The sequence below is a fragment of the Canis lupus genome, chromosome 30, assembly GCF_003254725.2.
Source record: "Canis lupus dingo isolate Sandy chromosome 30, ASM325472v2, whole genome shotgun sequence".
In the NCBI taxonomy this organism is placed as follows: Eukaryota; Metazoa; Chordata; class Mammalia; order Carnivora; family Canidae; genus Canis; species Canis lupus.
Window position 1 is genome coordinate 29,834,864 of NC_064272.1, and position 21,524 is coordinate 29,856,387.

General features: G+C 45.9%; 1 protein-coding gene across 5 annotated transcripts in view; it reads right to left on the bottom strand.

The window, feature by feature from the left end:
* Positions 1–4,774: 4,774 nt before the first annotated feature.
* PARP16 (poly(ADP-ribose) polymerase family member 16) overlaps positions 4,775–21,524 on the bottom strand; it is a 40,193-nt gene continuing 23,443 nt past the window's right edge. Inside the window, exons 7-8 of one of the 5 annotated variants that reach the window (XM_035708644.2) lie at positions 21,443–21,478; positions 19,547–20,933 (exon numbers count right to left, since the gene is read on the bottom strand). In XM_035708644.2, coding sequence (XP_035564537.1) covers positions 20,922–20,933; positions 21,443–21,478 — 48 coding nt within the window. In that variant the 3' untranslated portion in view covers positions 19,547–20,921. Of the gene's footprint in view, positions 4,871–19,546; positions 21,483–21,524 lie in introns of those variants that run through there. The other 4 variants (XM_049104226.1, XM_035708642.2, XM_049104225.1 and 1 more) reach the window with 4 other exon arrangements.

Below are 21,524 nucleotides of genomic sequence, written 5' to 3' on the forward strand. Positions count from 1 at the left end.
CTTTTGGTTTCCCAAGACACATTTCTGTCCATAGGTCCCCTTAATAAAATATTTCTTATCAAACTGGACATGTCAGCCTTTTTCTTCAGTCTTATGGTTCCTGTGGCCTTTGGAGGTTGTTTTGCATATATCTAGCTCCCTTTCTTTCTTTTTTTCTTTTTTAATAGATACCTTCCCTTTATTTTTTTTAATTTTTATTTATTTATGATAGTCACAGAGAGAGAGAGAGAGGCAGAGACACAGGCAGAGAGGGAGAAGCAGGCTCCATGCACCGGGAGCCCGACGTCGGACTCGATCCTGGGTCTCCAGAATCGCGCCCTGGGCCAAAGGCAGGCGCCAAACTGCTGCGCCACCCAGGGATCCCTCTAGCTCTCTTTCATGGAGTAAGGATTTCTCTTTCTTTCTTCCTTTTTTTTTTTAGGATTTTATTTATTTAAGGGCACCTTGGTAGCTCAGTCAGTTAAGTGTCTGCTTTCAGCTCAGGTCGTGATCCCAGGATTCTGGGATTAAGCCCCAGGTCAGGCTCCCTGCTCAGCAGAGTATCTGCTTCTTCCTCTGCCCCTCCCCTGCTTATGCTCTCTCTCTCGCTCTCAAATAAGTAAATAAAATCTTAAAAAAAAAAAAAGATTTTTATTTATTTGAGAGAGAGAGAGCATGAGCAGTGGGAGGGGCAGAGGAAGAGGGAGAGAGAATCTCAAGCAGATTCCATGCTGAACATGGAGCCTGCAGTGGGGCTTAATCTCATAACTCTGAGATCATGACTTGAGCCTAAATCAAGAGTCAGACACTTGACCAACTGAGCCACCCAGGCACCCCAGAATAAGGATTTCAAGCAGCAAGTAGTTCTGCTTTGGGAACTTTTAAAGCAGTGAGAAACATTTACCCTCCACAGTGGTAGTCCTCACAGCTTTGGCCTCTCAAGAGCTCTTTGCCTCAATCGAGGCAGGAAAAGAGAGGTTGATGTCCTACTGGAATAGGCTATTTGTGACTCATAGGAGCTATGGTCTAAGGACTCTCAGAAATATGTGGGCAGATTTTTCAGAGATCCCAGTGACTCTTTATCCACCTCACCTCAGCAGGAGACTGCAAAGAACAGATGGAATTTGGATGCTTATTGTTACATTTTATTCATATTATTTTAGCTCCACTTATATTGAGGCCCCAGATTATAAATGGAGGAATCCAGATTATAAAAAGACAGAAAAATATATGTCAGACTTGGTAATTCATAGGTTCTTGGTGGTTTTAGGAAGAGAAGTTTCAGTGGGGTGATGGGGACTGAAGTCAGCCTGCAAAAGATAAGGAAGAAAGAATGGGAAATGAGGAAGTAGAGACAATGTTACTTTTTGGAGAAATTTGGATGGAGAGAGGAGCAAAGTGAGACCAGAAAATGGGAGAGAAGATCCTTTTTAGAGTGGAAGAAGCTTGCACAAGTTGTTGGGCTGAAGAGATGGAGCCAAGAGAGCGAGGGATTATAGATATGGGGTGAGCAGAGATAAGAGAGCAAGATCCCAGAATGAATGGAAGGAATGGGAGCCAGGAACTGGGAGAAGCTGTAGAGATGGCAGCTTTCTCCTGCAAGGCTCAGCAAGCCAGTCAGTCAATATCAGGAGCTGAAAAGGTAGGCTCTAAGTGTGATACGGTGATGAGTTCAAGAGGACAAGGGTAGGGGTGCTTGGGTGGCTCTGTTGGTTGAGGTCTGACTTGTGATTTTGGCTCAGGTCATGATCTTATGGCTCATGGGATCAAGCCCTGCGTCCCCACTCTGACTAAGTGGGAGTCTGCTTGGGATTCCCTCTTTCCTTCTCCCTCTACCCCTCCCCCCAGTTGTACTCCCTCTCTCTCTAAATCTTCAGGGGAACTGAAAGAGGATAGGGATGCAAGGGAATCAGGGGTAGCAGTACTAGGTAGGGAGAGATTCAAATCACCCTCCAGGGATCCAGGATGGGGAAGAGGGAAGTGTGATGGGAGGGGACAAAAAGAGTGGGACCAGAGGTCTCTGGGAAATTAAAGAAGCCAAGGAGGAAGTGTCGAGGGATTAAGGTTGTCCACTAGTAGGAAGGCTATGTTGGGTGCAGGATTTGACATTTAAGGTTTCTAAGGAAGAGTACCTTATCCAAATTATTTAACCCCTCTAAGCCTCAGCCTCCTAATTTATGAAATGGGACTAAAATTCCTAATAAAAGTAGAAACATTTTTTCTCTCTCTGGATTATTGGAAAGAGGTAAGTGTAGTTTCTGGGACATGGTAGGTACTCCATGACCAGAAGGATAAAGGAAAGTTTATTACTTCTCCTTTATGGACCTAAATTTCCTAAGCCTTGCTCATTGTTGACTTAATCTGTCAGTTACAGAGAGAAGGTAACATCTCTGACTGTATTATGAAATTTGTCCATTTTTATATTGCTTTCATTGCTTTTTCCTTTTGCTTTATCTATTTTGAAGTTATTACATGTATATGTGTTTTTAAAAGTTTGTTTATTTATTCGAGTAATCACTACATCCAGTGTGGAGCTTAAATTCACAGCCCCAAGATCAAGAGTCACATGCTCTTCCGACTGAGGCTGCCAGGCCAGGTGCCCCTAGATGTGTATAAATTTAAGATTATTTGTGCAGCCCAGGTGGCTCAGTGGTTTAGCGCCACCTTTAGCCCAGGGCCTGATCCTGGGGTCCCAGGATCGAGTCCCGCATCAGGCTCCCTGCATGGAGCCTGCTTCTCCCTCTGCCTGTGTCTCGACGCCTCTCTCTGTGTCTCATAAATAAATAAATAAAATCCTTAAAAAAAATTAAGACTATTCTTTTTGATGAATTGAACCTTTTATCATTATGAAGTGACCCTTGTGTTTCTCATAATGCCTTTTGTCTTAAAGAAAGTCTACTTTGACTAAAATTAACATAGATGTATAGCTTCCATTGATTAATGTTTGACAAATTTTTACTTTCAAACTTTCTGTGCTCTTATGTTTTAAATATGCCTCTTGTGAATATAAGCTTATAACTAGATTCATTACCTTGTCTAGTTTGGCAATTCTTTCTTTTAATTGAAGCTTAAATTCCATTTATATTTATTAAAACACTGATACATACACACATACATTTATGTATTTATTTATAGGTACGCATGTATGTATTTCTAACCTGTTATTTTTTATTTCCTACGTTTCTTTTTCTATTCTTTCTTGTTTTCTTATTTTTCTTTATTCCACTTTTCTCTTTAACTAATATGCAAGTTATACCTTTTTTTTTTTTTTTTTTTTTAAATTTTTTTTGTTTTTTTTTTTTTATTTATGATAGTCAGAGAGAGAGAGAGAGAGAGGCAGAGACACAGGCAGAGGGAGAAGCAGGCTCCATGCACCGGGAGCCCGACGTGGGATTCGATCCCGGGTCTCCAGGATCGCGCCCTGGGCCAAAGGCAGGCGCCAAACCGCTGCGCCACCCAGGGATCCCAAGTTATACCTTTTTTGCTGTGTTTAGTGGTTACACTAGAAATTTCTGACATGCATATTTTATTTGTCTAAGTCTAAAGTTAATCAACATCTTTAATTTGTTCTTAAATAAAACAGGATGGAAGTGCCTGGGCTCAGTCAGTTAAGCATCTGACTCTTGCTTTCAGCTCAGGTCATGATCTCTGAATCATGGGATGAAGCCCTACCTCAGGCTCTATGCTCAGCGGAGAGTCTGCTTCAGAGTCTCTCTCCCTCTCCCTCTGCCTCCCCCCCCCTCTAAAAATTAATTTAAAAAATTAAAAATTTTGTTTTCCCTCATACAGAACTGTTTTCCAAAGGAAGCTCATTGGCCTCGTGGGTGGCTCAGTTAAGTGTTTGCCTAAAGCTTAGGTCATGATCCTGGAGTCTGGGGATTGAGCCCTGAGTTAGGCTCCCTGCTAATGGGGAATCTGCTTCTTCCTCTGCCTCTCCCCCCACTAATGTTCTCTCTCTCATTTGCTCATTCTCTTTCTCTCAAATAAATAAATAAATAAATAAGATCTTTACTTTAAAAAAAAGAAGGAAGCTCATTTAGGGTACCTAGTCCATTTTGTTACTACGAAAGGAAATGTCCTCAGTTTCTTAACCTAGAAATTGAGATAATTGAACTAGATCAGTAGTTCTTAGCACTTTGGGGACACACACCTCTTAAGAATCTGATAAAAATTAGAGCCTGGAAACTCTAACCCCAGGAAAATACACATATACATAGAGAAAAAGTGCTTCTGAAAGAGAAAAAGTGCTCCCCTGAAACCATGCATGGGCCCAAGATTAAGAACCCGCAGTGAAATGAATGTTCTCTGAAGTTCTTGCCAGAACTAACTTGTAATGACCATGCCTCACTCTGTACTCTGAGCAGAGAGTTTCCAGGAGTCTCCCTTTGGGTGGCTATGAGGAGTACAGACCTTTGAGGTTCTGAATTGGGGCTTCAGGGATCTCCAGGGCCTCCTGGGGAAGGAATAACTGAGAGCTGTCACCTGCAGAGCTGTCACCTGCATAGAGCTAAAGTGCAAGTGAGATTCCTCAACCAGATCTCTCCACCTTTATTCACTCAGGAAGTATCTATTGGACTCCATTCTAGCTATCTGCTGCTACATAGCAAATCATACCAAAACTTAGTAGCTTCTGTAATAATAACAATCATTTATTATTATCTCTCATGGCTCTAGGACTAACTGGGTTTGCTAGGTAACTCTCGCTCAGGTGTCTTCAGGCGGTTGTAGTCTGAAGGCGGTTAAGGCTGGAATCCTCTCAAAGCCTCCTCAGCACATGTCTCACAGTTGATGCTGGCTGTAGGTTAGATTTTCAGTGGAGTTTTTGGCTGAAGCATCTACATGTGGCCCGGGCATCTTCACAGCATGGAAACTGGGATCTAAAAGGGAACATCTGAAAAGAGTCGGCCAGGAGGAAGCCATATTAACTTTTTTATGGCCTAGCCTTCTATGTCCCAAAGCATCATTTCTGCCACATTCTGTTAATTATATGCAAGTCATTAGACCAGTTCTAATTTAAGGGAAGGTCAGCTAGACTCTATCTCTTGGTGGGAAGCGTGTCAAAAAATTTGCAGATATGTTTTAAAACCATTATATACCTCTTCTGTGTGCCAAGCACTGGACAAGGCACTTGGGATAGTGGTAAGTCACAAACCCTGCCCTAATGGTATTTACAGTCTAGTGGCAGAGATACATACTAATAAAATAGTGTTACAGATATGTATGCAATTGTAGACTTTGACAGTCCTATGAAAGAGGAATACAGGGAACCATGAGAAATTATATCACACATTTGTATGACATGGACCAGGGATCAAGGAAGACTTCCCCAAAGCAAAGACTTCTGAGCTGAGATCTGAAGCATTAGTGGATGCTAACTCTGTGAAGCGGGTTGAAGAAGGGCCTTCCAGGCAGAGAGAACAACAACCATTGGCCCTGGGACAGGAGGAAAGGTGGCCGGAGAGGCAGCTGGAGGCAAGACAGCAGAGGAGAGCAGTGTGAGACAAGCCTGCTGAGGTGGGCTGAGGCCAGGCCCTTGGGCTTTGTAGACTAGGCAAGGATATTAGTGTTTGGCCTTAAAGCTGCAGGAAGCTGTTGGGTAGGGTCACTAACTAGAATGATGTGAACAGACCTGCATCCTAAAAATCACTTTGACAACTGACTCTCTTACTTGACCCTCTTCTCAGGCACAGGAAGTTTTGCCATTTTGCATTATTAATTAGTCACTCCTTTGCATTATTAATTAGTCTGTCAGTTAGTTGGTATAGTTGAATAGTGGCCCCCAAAAGACATATCCACACCCTAATCCCCAGGACCTGTGAATATTACCTTATTTAGAAAAAAGGAGAAAGAAGAAAAAAGAAAAAAAGGTCTTTTTGAATGTAATTAAGCTCAGGATCTTGAGATTAGGAGATGATCCTTGATTATCTGGGTGGACCATAAATCCTATGACAAATGTTCCTTTTAAGGCTGAGGAAGAGGGATATTTGAAATGGACAGAATAGGAGGAAATAATGTGACCGTGGAGACAGAGATTGGAGTGGTATGGCTGCAAGCCCAGAAATGCCAACAGCTGCCAGAAGCTGTAAGAGTCAAGGAACGGATTGTCCCCTGGAGCCTTCAGAAGGAGTGTGGCCCTCCTGACACCTTGATTTCAGCCCAGTGATCTGGTTTTTGAACTTCTGCCTTCCAAAACTGTGGAAGAATAAATTTCTGCCTGTTTTAAGCCACTGTTTGTGGTAATTTGTTAGAGCAGCCAGAGGAAATGAATATAGTTGGGTACTTCTCTACTTGTTCCTTCCTGAGGGGCTTTGCAGGCTCCTTCAGGGGATTTCCGAGTGTTGGAATGCCCCCGTCTCAGTCCTCAGAGCTTTCTTTGTCTAGTCTTTCTCCCTGTGTGATTTCATCCATTCACTTGGCATCAAAGAACCACTTATTTCCTAATATCCTCCAAATTTTATCTCTACCCAGACTCTTCTCATGGAACCCAGCCATCTCTGCAGGTAGATGAAAAGAGACCTCTTGGGAGGCCTGGGTGCTCAGCGATTGAGCTTCTGCCTTTGGCTCAGGGCCTGATCCCGGATTCCCAGGATCGAGTCCCACATCGGGCTCCCTTGCATAGAGCCTGCTTCTCCTCCCTCTGCCTGTGTCTCTGCATGTCTTTCCGTGTCTCTCATGAATGAATAAATAACATCTTAAAAAAAAAAAAAAAAAGGAAAAGAAAAGAAAAGAGAACTCTTGTCCTCTGCCCTTTCCACTTCCCCACCCACAGATCTTCCTGGCCAGATGTCTTCAGCCACCCAGTGCTCAAGGTTTGGAAATATTGTAGCCATCCTCAATTTCTCCATTTCCCTCATGCCTTGTATATAACAACCGCCAGCAAATCTTGTTAAGTCTCAAAATGTTTCCCAAATCTGTCCACTCCCCCCCATTTCCACTGCCATCACAGTGGAAAGACGACTGCCCCAGGCTCCTAAGGACTCCCAGCTTCTACACTTAGGCCGCCACAGTCCCTTCTCACAGCAGCCAGAGTGAGTTCAAAAAACACACAGGGGCACCTTAGTGGCTCAGTCAGTTAAGCAATGGGCTTCTTGATCTCAACTCAGATCTCGGTCTCAGGGTCATGAGTTCAAACCCCATGCTGGGTATGGAGTCTACTTTTTTTTTTTTAAAGATTCATTTATTTATTCATAAGACACACACACACACACATACACACACACACAGAGGCAGAGACACAGGCAGAGGGAGAAGCAGGCTCCATGCAGGGAGCCTGACGTGGCACTCGATCCCGGGACTCCAGGATCACACCCTGGGCGAAGGCAGGCGCTAAACCTTTGAGCAACCCAGGGATCCCTGGAGCCTACTTTAAAAAAGAAATTACACACACACAAATTAGATCAGACTGCAGTTTTCTTGAACAACTTTATTGAGATATTGTTGACATACAATTTTATTGTACACTTAAAGTATATACACTTGGATAAGTTTTGACATACGTATACACCCATGAACATAAAGAACATATTTATCATCCTAAAAGTTTCCTTGTGCTTCTTAGAAATCCAACCCTCCCTCCCCCACCTCCTATCCCCAGGCAACCACTTATCTGCTTTCTATAACTACAGACTAGTTGGCATTTTCTAGAACTTTACATAAATGAAATAGTATATTCTCTTTTTTGCATGTGGTTTAATGATTTTGAGATTCATCCATGTTGTCCACTGTATCAATAGTTTGTTTGCTTTTATTGTTGAATAGTGTTCCATTGTATGGATGTACCACAATTTGTTTAACCGTTCACCTGATGATAGATATTTGGGTTGTTCCCAGTTTCTAGCTGTCATATATAAAGCTGCATAAACATTCATGTGTGGACTTAATGGTAAATTCCTAGGGAAGGAAGGAATGGATCATGGAGGAGGTATTATATTTAACTTTTTGAGAAATTGCCAAACTGTTCTCTGAAGTGTTTATACAGTTTACATTCCCATAAGCCATGTAGAAGAGTTATAGCTTAAAAAAAAAAAGGCAGCCCCAGTGGCTCAGCAGTTCAGCGCCGCCTGCAGCCCAGGGCATGATCCTGGAGACCCGGGATCGAGTCCCACGTCAGGCTCCCTGCATGGAGCCTGCTTCTCCCTCTGCCTGTGTCTCTGCCTCTCTCTCTTTCTCCTCTGTGTATTCTAATGAATAAATACATAAAATCTTAAAAAAAAAAGAAGAGTTATAGCTGTTCCACATGCTTGCCAACATGCTTGTTATAGTCAATTTCTTAATTTTAACTTTTCTAGTGAGTGTGCAGTGCTGTCTCATTGTGTTCTAATTTACATTTCACTGATAACCAAGAAAACATCTTTTCATGTGCTTATTTGCCATCTGTATATCTTCTTTGGAGAAATGTCTGTCCAAAATTTTTGCTGAGCTGCATATAGTTTTAAAATATATTTTAGGTATAAATCCTTTGTTCTTTATGTATCCTGGGTATATAAAGAGGTTTTTAAAAAATATATTCTTAGGGACACCTGGATGGCTCAGCGATTGAGCATCTGCCTTCGGCTCAGGGTGTGATCCTGGGACTCCCTGCATGGAGCCTGCTTCTGCTCCCTCTGCCTATGTCTCTGCCTCTCTCTGTCTCTCATGAATGAATGAATGAATGAATGAATGAATGAATAAATAAATATTTAAAAAATATATATATATACATATATTCTAGATACAAGTCCTTTGTTGGATATATGTTTTACAAATATTTTCTCCTACTGATGACTGTCTTTCACTTTTTTTATGGTATCTTCTAGAAATCAAAACTTTGTAATGAATTTAGTTTGTCAGCTTTTTCTTTCATTGCTTTTGTGTCATATCTAAGAATTCTTTGCCCAACCCCAAGTTATAAAGATTTTTCTCCTATGTTTTCTTCTAGAAGTTTTATAAATTTGCTCTTACATTTAGGTTTGTGATCCATTTTGAATTAGTTTTGTGTATGCTGTGAGGTAAGGGTAGAGGTTTATTTTTCTCCCGCACACAGATATCCAGTCGTTCCAGCACCATTTGTTGAAAAGATGATCTTTTCCCCAAAGTATTCAATCTTTTACCATTAACTATGACGTTAGCCTTAGGTTTTTCATAGATAACAGGTTGAGGGACTTCAGATTGAGGGAGTCCCCTGCTTTTCTTACTTTGCTGAGGGTTTTTATCAAGAATAAAATGTTGGATTTTGTCGAATCCTTTTCCTGCATCATTGAAGTGATCATATGTGTTTTTTTATTTTTAAGTTTGTTAATATGGTGAATTACATTAACTGATATTCAAATATTTATCCAACCTGATATTTCTCAATAAATCCCATTTAACTATTGAATTATCCTTTTATGCATTGCTGGATTTACTTGCTAGAATTTTTATTTTTACTTTTTGGCATTTGTGTTCCTAAAGGATATTGGTCTGTAGTTTTCTTTCCTTGGAATTTTTTTTTTTAAGATTTTATTAATGAGAGACAGAGAGAGAGAGAGAGGGGGGGGCAGAGACACAGGCAGAGGGAGAAGCAAGCTCCATGCAGAGAGCTCGACGTGGGACTCAATCCCGGGTCTCCAGGATCACGCCCTGGGCTGAAGGTGGCGCTGAACCGCTGAGCCACCCGGGCTGCCCACTTGGAATGTTTTGTCTGATTTTGCTATCAGACTAATACTGGCCTCATACAATAAGTTGGGAAGTATTCATTCCTCTTCAGTTTTCTGGAAGATTTTATATAAAACTGGTATTTTTTTCCTCCCTTAAATATTTGGTAGAATTCGCCAGTGAAGGCATCTAGGCCTGGAGTTTTCTTCACGGAAAGATTTTTAACTATAAATTTAATTTCTTTATTGGATATAAGGCTATTCATGTTATCTATCTCTTCTTGAGTATGTGTCACACTTTTGCTTAAAGCCCTTAGGGTTTCTCCAAACACTTACCTGAACTCTTGCTGTAGCTTACAAGGCCCTGTCTGGTCTCTTCCTGCCCTCCTTCCCAGCTTCATCTACATAGCACCTTCCCCTCACATACCATGTTTCAATCACATTGGTCTTCTGGTTATTCCAAGATTATGCTAAACTCTTTCCCAACTCAAGGCCTTGGCATCGCTTTTCCCTCTCTCTGGTAAGCTCTTCCACGGGCTCTTTATTCCATCCCTTAGGTCTCAGATTATGTGTCAAAGGGGTCTTCCCTGACTATTACATTCATGGTAGGGCCTGCTGGATACTCTCTCACGCAGAATCCTATTTACTTCCCATCCGTAATATATTTATCACATTCTGTCACCATTTTGTTTGCTTATTGTGAGCTCCCTAAGAGCAAACATCCTGTCTATCTTGTTCATTGCTGTATCCATTGCACCCAACATGAAACCTGGCACAAGTAAGGTGTTCAATGAGTCTTTTTTGACTAAGTGGACTCGCTTAGTGGGTCAGTCAGGCAGTGAGGCAGGCAGTAAGTTTTCTGTGAGCTTGCCTGTCAATCTGAGGTTTTTGGTCAGCCTGGAGTAGGCCAGGCAGGGACCGAGTGTGCTGTTTGCTCAATGGAGTAGATCTGTGTCTGATGAGCCCTGATGTGAAGTCAGGCTAGGATTCTGGGGGGACACAAAGAAGTGAAAGCCTGAGGGCCACCCTAAGAAGCTTCTGGCCCACCTTTCTAGTTGGAGGTTCCCTGCTCCCGATTGCCCAGCCAGGAGGTAAAAGGGGGATGGGACAGGGCAAGTGGGGGAAGGCTGCAGAGTCTGGCCCAGTGGCTGGCAACTGCTCCTCATCAACTCTGCCGCAGGCCTTTCAAGCCCCATAAAAGCCTCACCTGGCGACTGCAGTGCTCAGGAAAAGCCTATGCAAGAGACACAGAGAGAGCTTTATGGTTTCTTCCACCTCCTCCCCAACCTCCCAACCTCCCCTGACCTGGCCCTCTGCTCATGGAAAGTGCCCCACTGGACCTGGCTGCCTGGCCTAGGAGACACGCTGTGGTGCACGTTGCCCTTGCCTGTTCTCCACAGGGGCAGGACATGAGCCTGTACCTCCAGGAGCCACTTCTTGCAACTGAACCCATCCTAAGTGCCCCTTGTCATAGACCAGAGGGGCCCCAGCTCTCTAGAGGAAGAGACCTCGCATGGAATCTAGAGACTTCACAGTTAATCCAAGTTTCCCAAAGAACATCCCCGGCTATGGGTCCTGGTGTGGCTGGAGTCCCATCATAGATGAGTATGTGCAGGAGGGTGTCAGAGCTGCTTGTGTGGGAAGCAGCTGCTTGCAATAACTAGGCAGCAGCACCCAGGCGGCCAGCGATCCCTGATTCTCACTCCTGCTCACTGACAAACTCCATGACTAGGAGGCCCTGCTCTAGTGACATCATCCTCCTCACACACTGCTGAGGGAAATGAGCTCACGGCTGCCATCAGAGGCAGTCTGTTTACTTACAGGGACCCTGGCTGTCAGCAGCTCTTTGACTAGACATTCCCTATCCTAGCCAGCATGAAGCAGAAATTTCCTTAAACATATTATTTTGGCCTCAACCCACCACTTCCTCCCTTGCTTTCATTTTTTTTTCAAGAGGAAAAATCCCAGTTCTAGCCCCAAATTGAGTGGCTTAGAGGTGGTGGGGGAGCGATCACAAGGACCCCCCCAGAGGACCTTTTGGAGATTACGTTGCTCCCACCTCCCCAGTAATCCCAGGAGCCGGGAGATCTTCAAACCAATTCTCCCACACCCGCTGTGCATGGGATCAGAGGGATGGCCGCCATGACCTCAAGGGCAGACCCTCTCCTTCACCATCTCCCTCATGGCCTCAGCTACCCTGAGCTCATACTCAAAGCATTTCCCGATTCAGCAACCCTGGCCAGGCCCTGGACCCCTCCCTCATTCCCTTCGGGTCAGGGATATTTCAGGAGAGCCCAAGAGCCGCCAGTTTTCACAGGTTCCAGGGGATTCCCAAGATGGTCACCCCCACCAGCCATGGCTGAGAGGCACTGTCACTTGTCCCTCCCCAATTCTCTTCATAGTGTTCCTGCTGGAACTCAGCCATTCTAGGGACCTTGAGAGGACAGGAGTCATTGAGGGGGCTCCGTAGGCACCCCAGTGCTTCGAGATCCCAAGGCTAGCTGTGCCAGCAGCAGAGCGATGCCCTCACAGGAATATCAATCACAGGAGACAGGTGCCCTCTGCCTAGCTGGATCTGCCCACTATTGGGGCTGGTCAGGCAGGCCCAGACACGTTGGGGAGCCTGAGGCCTTACCTGACCCAGCCCTGCCCGGAAGCTTGATCCTACTTAGCTCAGCATCCTACAGCACCAGGGAGGGGCTCAGGGGCAAAATCAGGTCAGAAGACGCTGGTGAACCTGCGCTTCATAGCACTTGACCTAAGACAGAGAAAATGTCAAGGGTCCACATCGGAGAATGGGATGGAAGGCATGGCTCACACACAGATCTGGAGTGGCAGCTTAGAAGGCACTGGTTTTCTCATCCAACTGTCCTTGCCACCATCCCCCACCCTCAACAAGGCCAGAACTCCCTAAACATATGGTCCCAATCATTGCAATCAATCAAGATGTCTACTGAATCCAGAATTTGTAAGGTATGGAAGCTGGAAAGAGCCTTGACAAGGACAGAAGCCAATATTTATTGAACATCTAATGTGAACCTGACAGTACTCAACACTGTATGCACATTATTTTATTTAATCCTCATAACTCTAAGGGAAATTAAGTAACTCTAAAGGAGACACAGCAAGGCACCTGGGTGGTTCAGTTGGTTAATTCAGCTCAAGTCATGATCTTGGAGCTGTGGGATTAAGCCCAGCTTAGGGCTCCACACTCAGCAGGGAGTCTGCTTCTCTCCCTCTGGCCCTTCCCTGCTCTCTCTCTAAAATAAGTAAATATATCTTTAAAAAAATAATAAAATAGACACAGCTGGTATACGGCAGAGCTGGGATTCAAACTCAATTCTGTCTGAACCCACAATTCTACAGTTAAGCATTCCTCTATTTGACTTCTGGAGAATAATTAACTCAGGAAATTAATTACACTCCTATAAACCAAGCAAGGCCTGTAAGTTAAAGACATGGTAACACAGTCCTCCATTCTACAGGTGAGGAAAATGAGGCCAGATCACAGAGTCTTTTTTTTTCTTAAGATTTTATTTATTTAATCACAAGAGACACACAGAGAGAGGCAGAGACACAGGCAGAGGGAGAAGCAGGCTCCATGCAGGGAGCCCGATGTGGGACTCGATCCCAGCTCCAGGATCATGCCCCGGGCCAAAGGCAGACTCACTTAGGCCCTGAGCCACCAGGCGTCCCTCACAGAGTGAGTCTTAAATTGAGCATAGGACAGTGGCTTGAACTCAGATCAGTGCCCCTTGTTCTGTGTTGTTGAATTCCAGCACAGGAGTCAGAGGAGTTGGGAATTCAAAATCAAACCCAGCCCTCTGGCTTATTGGGATTAAGTATCTTATTTAACAGTTTGTTGTTGTGACTTATAATATTTAAATATTTAGACATACGAATGTAAGCCTTCATTTGTACTCTTGCCCTGGTTCTTGCAAATGTTAGGTGCTGCCTTGGAAACCTTTCTAAATTCCCAGTGCCCAGTGCTCATGGAGCAAGCACTTTACAAATGGCTGCTAATAAATGAGAAAATCATTTTGTGAATGAATTGAATGAGTGAATGAAGACTTCTGCACAAATGTAAATAGACAGGCATACACCCTTTTAGGCACTCACCCACACATTATCGACAAATATCTACCCATGCTCCCAGAGACACATATGCCTAATCTTACATCTAGAAAGATGGGTACATGTTTATACCAAAATAACCTAAATGCCACAATGCATACTCCCACGGAAACATGTTGGCAGGCGTAGACCTGACTCATTTGTGCAGAGGCCCCCACATTCCTTTGCACATACCCACATACATAAGCTTACGCAGAGATGTGGGCTCACAGATATCCTGGCAAACACATAAGTACACGCTTTCCCGCCGAGGAACCCAGCTCCAACCAGAAATGCAGCCAGCCAGACATACGGTCACATAAACTCACACTGATACATGCAGCTAGACAAAGCTATAGGGCTGAGACAGACTGGGAGCGAGACACCTGTCCACAGAGACCCCTGGGCTCCCACACTGTCTGCCTCCTTCCCCCTCTGTCTGCGGCCAGAGGGAGCTCCTAGAGGAATTCCTTCTGCAGACTGGCTAGGAAAGGCTGCTGTCTCTCCTCCTCCGCAATCCCAGGCCAGAGTCCTACAGCAGAGAAGCAGATGGTGTGTGCTGGGGGTGCTCCCCCTTGCCAAGGACTCTGGCTTCCACACATGGTGTGTGCTGGGGGTGCTCCCCTTTGCCAAGGACTCTGCCCTCTGTCCCCGGGCACCGCCCATAGCCTGCCAAGCCCAGGCTGGGCACTGGCCTCTGAACAGTAACAGAGCCCCACTCAGGTCTTGCTGCCCCAGCTCTGCTCCCAAAAGCATGATTTAGGAGGGGCTGGTGAACAGTGCTTTTCCAGAGGCCTTACTTCCTCAGGAAATGGCTCGGCCACAAGCCTGATCTCCAAAACAGGCGTAGGATGAAAACACCTCTGCTCCTCTCCAAAAACATGGGCCGCCCCTCTCACTCAGAGCCCCTCTGCCATTCCAGCCACACCATCCACAGCATCCACAGCGGATAGCAGTGAAAGGTCCAGCGTCTGGTCCTGCTTCTGTTGCTGACTCACTGCGTCCTCCTCCATAAAATGAACCATTTGGGTGTGATGCCTTCAGATGTAGCTAGAATGATATAGGAGTCTCAAATTCCCCAGGCAGTCTCTGGGGAAGGGTGAGAGGCTCCAACCCCTGGGGCCAGTGGCCTGGTGTGGGCCTCCTCTTAAGTCACAGGGCCATTATTACAAGCACAGAGCTTGTGCCAGGAGTGGCTTGAAATCGAGGTGCCTCATGCTGAGGCAAAATGAGGACTCAGGCAAGAGAATGTCCCGTGTGGCCTGGAGACAGTGACCTCTCCTCTCTTTTTCCACCCTCTCACCAGGTTCGCCAAGCCTCTGCTGGAGGTGGACGCAGGGCTGCAGCCCCACCCAACTGGGTGGGCCGAGAGACAGGAATGCTGCTCAGCACAGCTGGCCGGACAGGGGAGACTGTTTATTCTCTGCTGTCGGGAACATCCCAGACAATCAGGGGGATTTGGCTGCTGGCAGCCCCTGCATTTGAGGACTCCAAGGAGTCAGCTTAATCAGAGCAGGATGATGGCCCGAGCTCCGAGAAGGCAGCAGGGGTGGAAGAGAGGGCCCACCCCTCCCTGCCCCACATTCTATGCCATGTGCCTCTGAGCTCACCTCCTGGGCCTGCAGCGATGGGCGGGAAGGTGAATGGAGCTGAACCCTGAGCTCTTGCTAATAGTGTGGTTGTCGGGTGAGACCTCCTATGGTCCCCCTCCCAACACCCCAGGTGCCCCCAGCTTATGAGTTGGGAGACATGGCAGGGCCTAGGAAGGGAGCTCATTTCTGCAGCCCCCAGACTTAGTATTGCCCATTCCAACCTCCCTACACCAGCCTGGATCCTTCTTGCTCATACAGCCCGTAGAAGCTGCAGCCTTGTGCTTATCTGCCTTTCTTATTACTCTAGCTCCAGAGTCGGCTTTGGTGTGGCCTCTTTCGGGCCTTTTCACCTTGGGCAAGTCACCTCTCCAGGTCTGGTTCTTCTGTAAAAGAAAGATTATGGTATCCGTCTTACAAGGATCCTGTGAAGATTAAGTAATTCTTTCAATACACCCACCATGCAGGAGGCATTGGAGAAATGGTAGTGCCTTTCTCTCCCATTCTTTGTGTTGAGCAGACCCAACTTCTGGTCTTCCTGAGGGCCAGGCCCCTCCAGTGTAGCTTACATCTGCCCTGGTCGCATTACCTATTGATGCTCCCAGATCTGAGTGCCCTGGGGTTCTTTAGGCTGGAAGCCTTTCTGGAGCAGAGTCCAAGTTGACCCAAGGAGGCCCTTGATGCCAAAGCTACAGAAGACCCCAGAATACAGTGCGTTTTTGGTGTGTTTTGCCCATTTCTCATTTTGCACAGGTCTGAGTGCCTTGTCCAAGTGTGTGTTGGGGGGGGGGGCGGGGAGGGTGTCAAGAAAAATTCATCAATCCTGACTCATTGGTTTGGAATTCATCTTTCTATGTATTTAATAAAGGGTTGACACCAAAAATAATGAAGTTCCAGGATGGCAAAGGGTGTTAGTTAAGGACTTCTCCCCACTGTATCCCCACAAGATCCAATTTAAACTCTTAAATAAAAAGAATTTACTGGTTGCACAGTGAGAAGTCCAGCTTTAGGCACAACCCAACTCAGTACTCAACATCATCAGGACTCCGTTTCTCTTCCTCTCTTGGCTCTGCTCTCCATTGAGTAACACCAGGACCAGACTCTCAGGAGGAAGAAGGTAGGGTGGGGGTGGGGGTCAAGGGTAGCGAGTCGCAGGGTGGGGGGTACTGGCCAACGCAAGAGCCTCTTTCCCAGCAGCCCCTGCAAAAAACTTAGTCTCCTATTGGGGCACATGTTGGCATCTGAGCCAGTCACAAAGGCCATAGGAATGCAGCCTGCTGATTGGCTGAGGCCTGTGCTAGTTTTAAATCCCTGTTGGTCTCTGACAGGCAATGTGTTACCAGGCCTTTTTGGGATAGCCAATATTTGCCTAAGAATGGTAAAACTACATCTTTAAGCCGATCTGTAATCCATACTTCCCAGGAATTCAGACTGGCCTTGCCTCCTTCCTGTCCCCACTAGTGGACACCCGGGTCTTCCCTTGGCTACACGGGTATTGAAGTCTGACTCCAGTGGCTCAGGCCTTCCCTCTCTCCCACTGCCCACCTCAGATCTCTTGCCCTTGAACCTCCAGTGGTTGCTTTCTCTTTACCACCACTCTTCCCCAGCTCATTCCTAAATCCTGTTCTTAGAAAAGACTATTACCAGGGATCCCTGGGTGGCGCAGCGGTTTGGCGCCTGCCTTTGGCCCAGGGCGCGATCCTGGAGACCCGGGATCGAATCCCACATCGGGCTCCCGGTGCATGGAGCCTGCTTCTCCCTCTGCCTGTGTCTCTGCCTCTCTCTCTCTCTCTCTGTGACTATCATAAAAAATAAAATAAAAAAAAAAAAGACTATTACCAGTCACTTACATGTGTGTATGAATACGCATCAGATCAGTAGCTTAATCTTTCTTTTTTATTTGTTTATTCATGAGAGACACAGAGAGAGAGGCAGAGACATAGGTAGAGGGAGAAGCAGGCTCCCTGAGGGGAGCCTGATGTGGAACTCGATCCCAGGACTGCAGGAACATAACCTGAGCCAAAGGCAGGTGCTCAACCACTGAGCCACCCAGGTGCCCTACAGGACTACTTGCATTTTAACTCTGAGCCTTGGGCAGCCTGGTTGGCTCAGAGGTTTAGCACCTGACTTCAGCCCGGGGTGTGATCCTGGAGACCCGGGATTGAGTCCCGCGTCGGGCTCCCTGCATGGAGCCTGCTTCTCCCTCTGCCTATGTCTCTGCCTCTCTGTGTCTCTCATCAACAAATAAAATCTTTAAAATAAAATTTTAACTTTGAGCCTTTTCTGTAAAATAAAAGGCTCTGTCCTGCCCCCCTTACCCCTCTGCCCGACTACTCCGAAAAGGTAGAGAGAGCAAATGGGAGTCTGAAATCAAGCATCCAAAGTCCACAGCTTTTCCTGAAATGCTTGCCCATCCACATGCATTTCTTCTCAAGTCTAATAACTTCAATCTCTTTTGCTGACAATCATTATTCTTTGCTATGGCAGGAAGTTTCTTGCATCTTCTCCTCTATTTATTCTCTCAACAAACTTTTCTTGAGTATCCACCATATTTTAGATACTTGGATATACCAAGACAGCCTGGACCCTGCCCTCAGACAGCTTGCAGTTGAATTTGAATGCAGGAAACATCACCTTCACCACCAGATTTTTAACACGCAAAAATACCAGTGCCTGGTATGCCGTAGGTATTCAGTAAGTGCTGCTTCCCCTCCGCAGGGCTGCATGATGTGGAAAACACTGGAAATTTTCTAAAATCCTTTCCAGGTGGACAGGAGTGCCAACAGGAGTGGGTGGGGATGGTGGTTTCTATCTTGCTTCAGAATGTCATGATTTGTTTTGGATGTTCCAAATGTCAGGTTGGAGATCATACAAAGGAGAGGGGCTTATTCTAACCAGATCAGGGCTAGAGGCAGCCCAGGACACTGTCTCCCTGGTACACAGCCCCAGACAGTTTGGAAACAAACAGAAACCAATCCAAAGGAGGGAGACTGACAAAAGCAAAAACAAACAAAGGCCAAGAGATGGAAAACTCACGAGGTGGGGTAGGGTGGAAAGGAGGGGAGCAAGGAGAGAGATGGGTAGGGGCTGTGGAGGGGGCTGAGGAAGGGCATGGTCCTGTGGTTTTGTGTGTGAGAGAAGCTGAACCCAGCTCCCCACAACCAGCCCAGGAATCACCATGGCAACGGGGAGGGTGAGTGCAGCTGATTTCAAGCCAACACAAACCTCCAGGGCTTAGTGGCAGGAATGGGCTCAGATGCATGGGGTCATGTTCTAAAGAAAAAGATCTGAATTGGTCTTTTTAAGCCACAAACTGCTTACCCACTCCTGGTTTTGTAGGCAGTCGGTGTTTAATGAAATGAATTAATCAGAAACAAGAGTGAACCACATTCCTACTCCATGTCTCTCTCACATACACATGTACACTTATCAAAAGCCCACAGAGTAAAACCTCTTCCCTTTGTGGGGCGGAAACTGACGGCTCATTGATTCTTGGCACTTCCTAGAAGCAGGGACCTAACCTGTGGGAATTCTATTTGCCACCCCTCCCCCAAGCTCCCCCCCTCCCATAGCGGCATTAGTGACAGAGGGTTGATGGGGTTACTTCACAAGACCAAGGCAGCTGGGGCTCCCATGTGAGGTGGCTCCAACTGAACCACCATCTGGTCTTCTCTGCCATCAGTGGCCCAGAAGGGATTTGTCAGCAAGCAGACTGCTTCTTGGGGTGCCGGGGCGGGTCAGTCAGTTAAGCATCTGCCTTCCGCTCAGGTCATGATCCTGGGGTCCTGGGATGGAACCCTGAATTGGACCCCCTGCTCAGTAGGGAGCCTGCTTCTCCTTCTCCCTCTACAGTTCCCCCTCCTTGTGCTTGCTTTCTCTCTCCATCAAATAAATAAAATCTTAAAAAAAAAAAAAAAAAAAGGAGACTGCTTCTTCCTGCTCCACGAAAATGTGTAACAGAGCCCCTTGAGCTCCCAAACCCCAGCACCCAAACTAGCTCTTTCTTGGAGCTGACTGGCCTATGCGGTCTGCCTTAGATGTCAGGTTGGAGCTAAACAGAACTATAAATCTTTGTCTCCTGACTACTTCTCCATTCCCAGCGACCCACGGATCTCACGTTGTTACCCATTACCCTAGTCCAGGGTCGACTCATCCATTGGGCATTGTAGGCAAAGGGCCTAGAGTCCGCATTATAAAAAATATTTTAATTTCGTTTAAAATCCAAAGGAAAAAAACAAGCTTGTAAGCAGAAGCAAACATTTTAGTATTCAATAGTAATATATTCATCTTTATACCAACACAATCATAAAACATAATCTTTTTTAAAGATTTTATTCATTCGAGAAAGAGACAGAGGGAGCACAAGCAGAGGGAGAGGGACAAGTAGACTCTCCGTGACCCCAAGACCCTGAGATGATGCCCCAAGCCAAAGTCAGATGCTTAACCGACTGAGCCACCCAGGCACCCCATAAAATATAATTTTAGATACTTTTATTGAGGAAGGAGTCCAGGAAGGCAAAAAAAGGACACTAAGTCATAAAGGAGTTCTGTCCTAATCTTCCTTTCTGCTCATTTCAACCATCCAGACTCCAGGGATTTCCTTTGCCATATCAAAATGTACCTGTCCAACGGCCCCCACTAGCCTAGGAGGTCCTGGAGGATAGGACCGTTCTTTATTCACCCTCATGTCCCCATCATATGCTCTATGCCTGCTCCACGCTCATTATCAGGTATTGCACTGACCCTGCTCCACACTGAGGGTGCGGGGGGAGAGCAGAAACCTCAGGGGAAAAAAAAGGCTAGGTTTTAAATAGATATTGCCTGAGAATTGCTGGAAACTGTGCACAACATTTCACATCTATGCAGTCGGACTTTGTCCACATCCCCCGGGGCTGAGCTCTGATGAAACTGTTCCTACCAAATTCACCAACAATCTCCAACTCAGTAAATCCAGTGGATACTCTGAAGTATAATGTTGACTGCTCGGCAGCATTTGATGCTGCTCACCAAGACTTCCCTTTTGGCTTCCATGACACTTTGCTGTTTGGGTTTCCTATTTCCCTGGACATTGCTGCTAGGTCTCCTCTGCATGCTCATTCCCTCCGCGAGGCCATTAAAAACTAATAACAGCAGCTGAAATACACCAGCTATATTTGCTCTGTGATGAGCCCTACTTTGTCAGTTCTTTTAATCCTCAAAATCACACTAAATCTATTCTGCAACCACAAGCCAAAGTGATCTTACCAGGAACCAAACCCAATCCTATTATTTCCTTCCTTAAAACTTAATGGCTCTCCTTGGCCCATAGCGTTGGCAGTTTTTCATATCTAGCCCCTACCCACCTCTCCAGCCCCATTTCTCACCACAGTCTCTTTCTGAGTGACTTTCCTGCCTTTAGCTTCTCCAGTGAGAACTCTAGGTCTTCACATGTGCTGCTCCCACTGCCTGATACACTCTTCCTCCATCTCTTAGCCTAACACAGATGGCTCTGTCAGGTGTCAGTTGAACATCACCTCTTCTGGTAGGCCAGGGGAGCCGTCGAGGATGATGGTTATGAGAACAGCTCCCAGCTCTATACCACTTCCAATGACCAGGTAGCCTTGGGCAAGCTATGAAACTCTCCGGGACTTCAATATCTCATCTGTTGTCAGGATGAAAGAAATCAGTACCCATAGGTGTTCTGCAGTGCTACATGTTGACTGCTGTATTTCCTGACCCCAGACTATGTTAGGCTCCTTGCCAAGTATTTCCCAAAACTCCTTTATAATACCATATAATCCAGGGATCCCTGGGTGGCTCAGCAATTTAGCACCTGCCTTTGGCTCAAGGTGCGATCCTGGAGTCCCGGGATCGAGTCCCACGTTGGGCTCCCAGCATGGAGCCTGCTTCTCCCTCTGCCTGTGTCTCTACCTCTCTCTCTCTCTATGTCTATCATGAATAAATAAATAAAATCTTTTTTTAAAAAATAATAATACCATATAATCCAACCTCATTCCTGAGAATGCCTGTCTATATTCCCACCTTGCCAGACCTCAACTCCAGGAGGGCAGGGACCTTTTGACCTTGGTCCCGGGAGCTCCTATTTCTAACGCTTGGCACATGGTAGGTGTTCATATGTGTTCAATCAATGATGAGAAATCTAATACCTACCAGATATCCAGGTGATACATGCTGTTCAGCAAACCACTACCTCGAACAAGGAAGGGAAGCGAGGATAAGATTTTTAGTAACA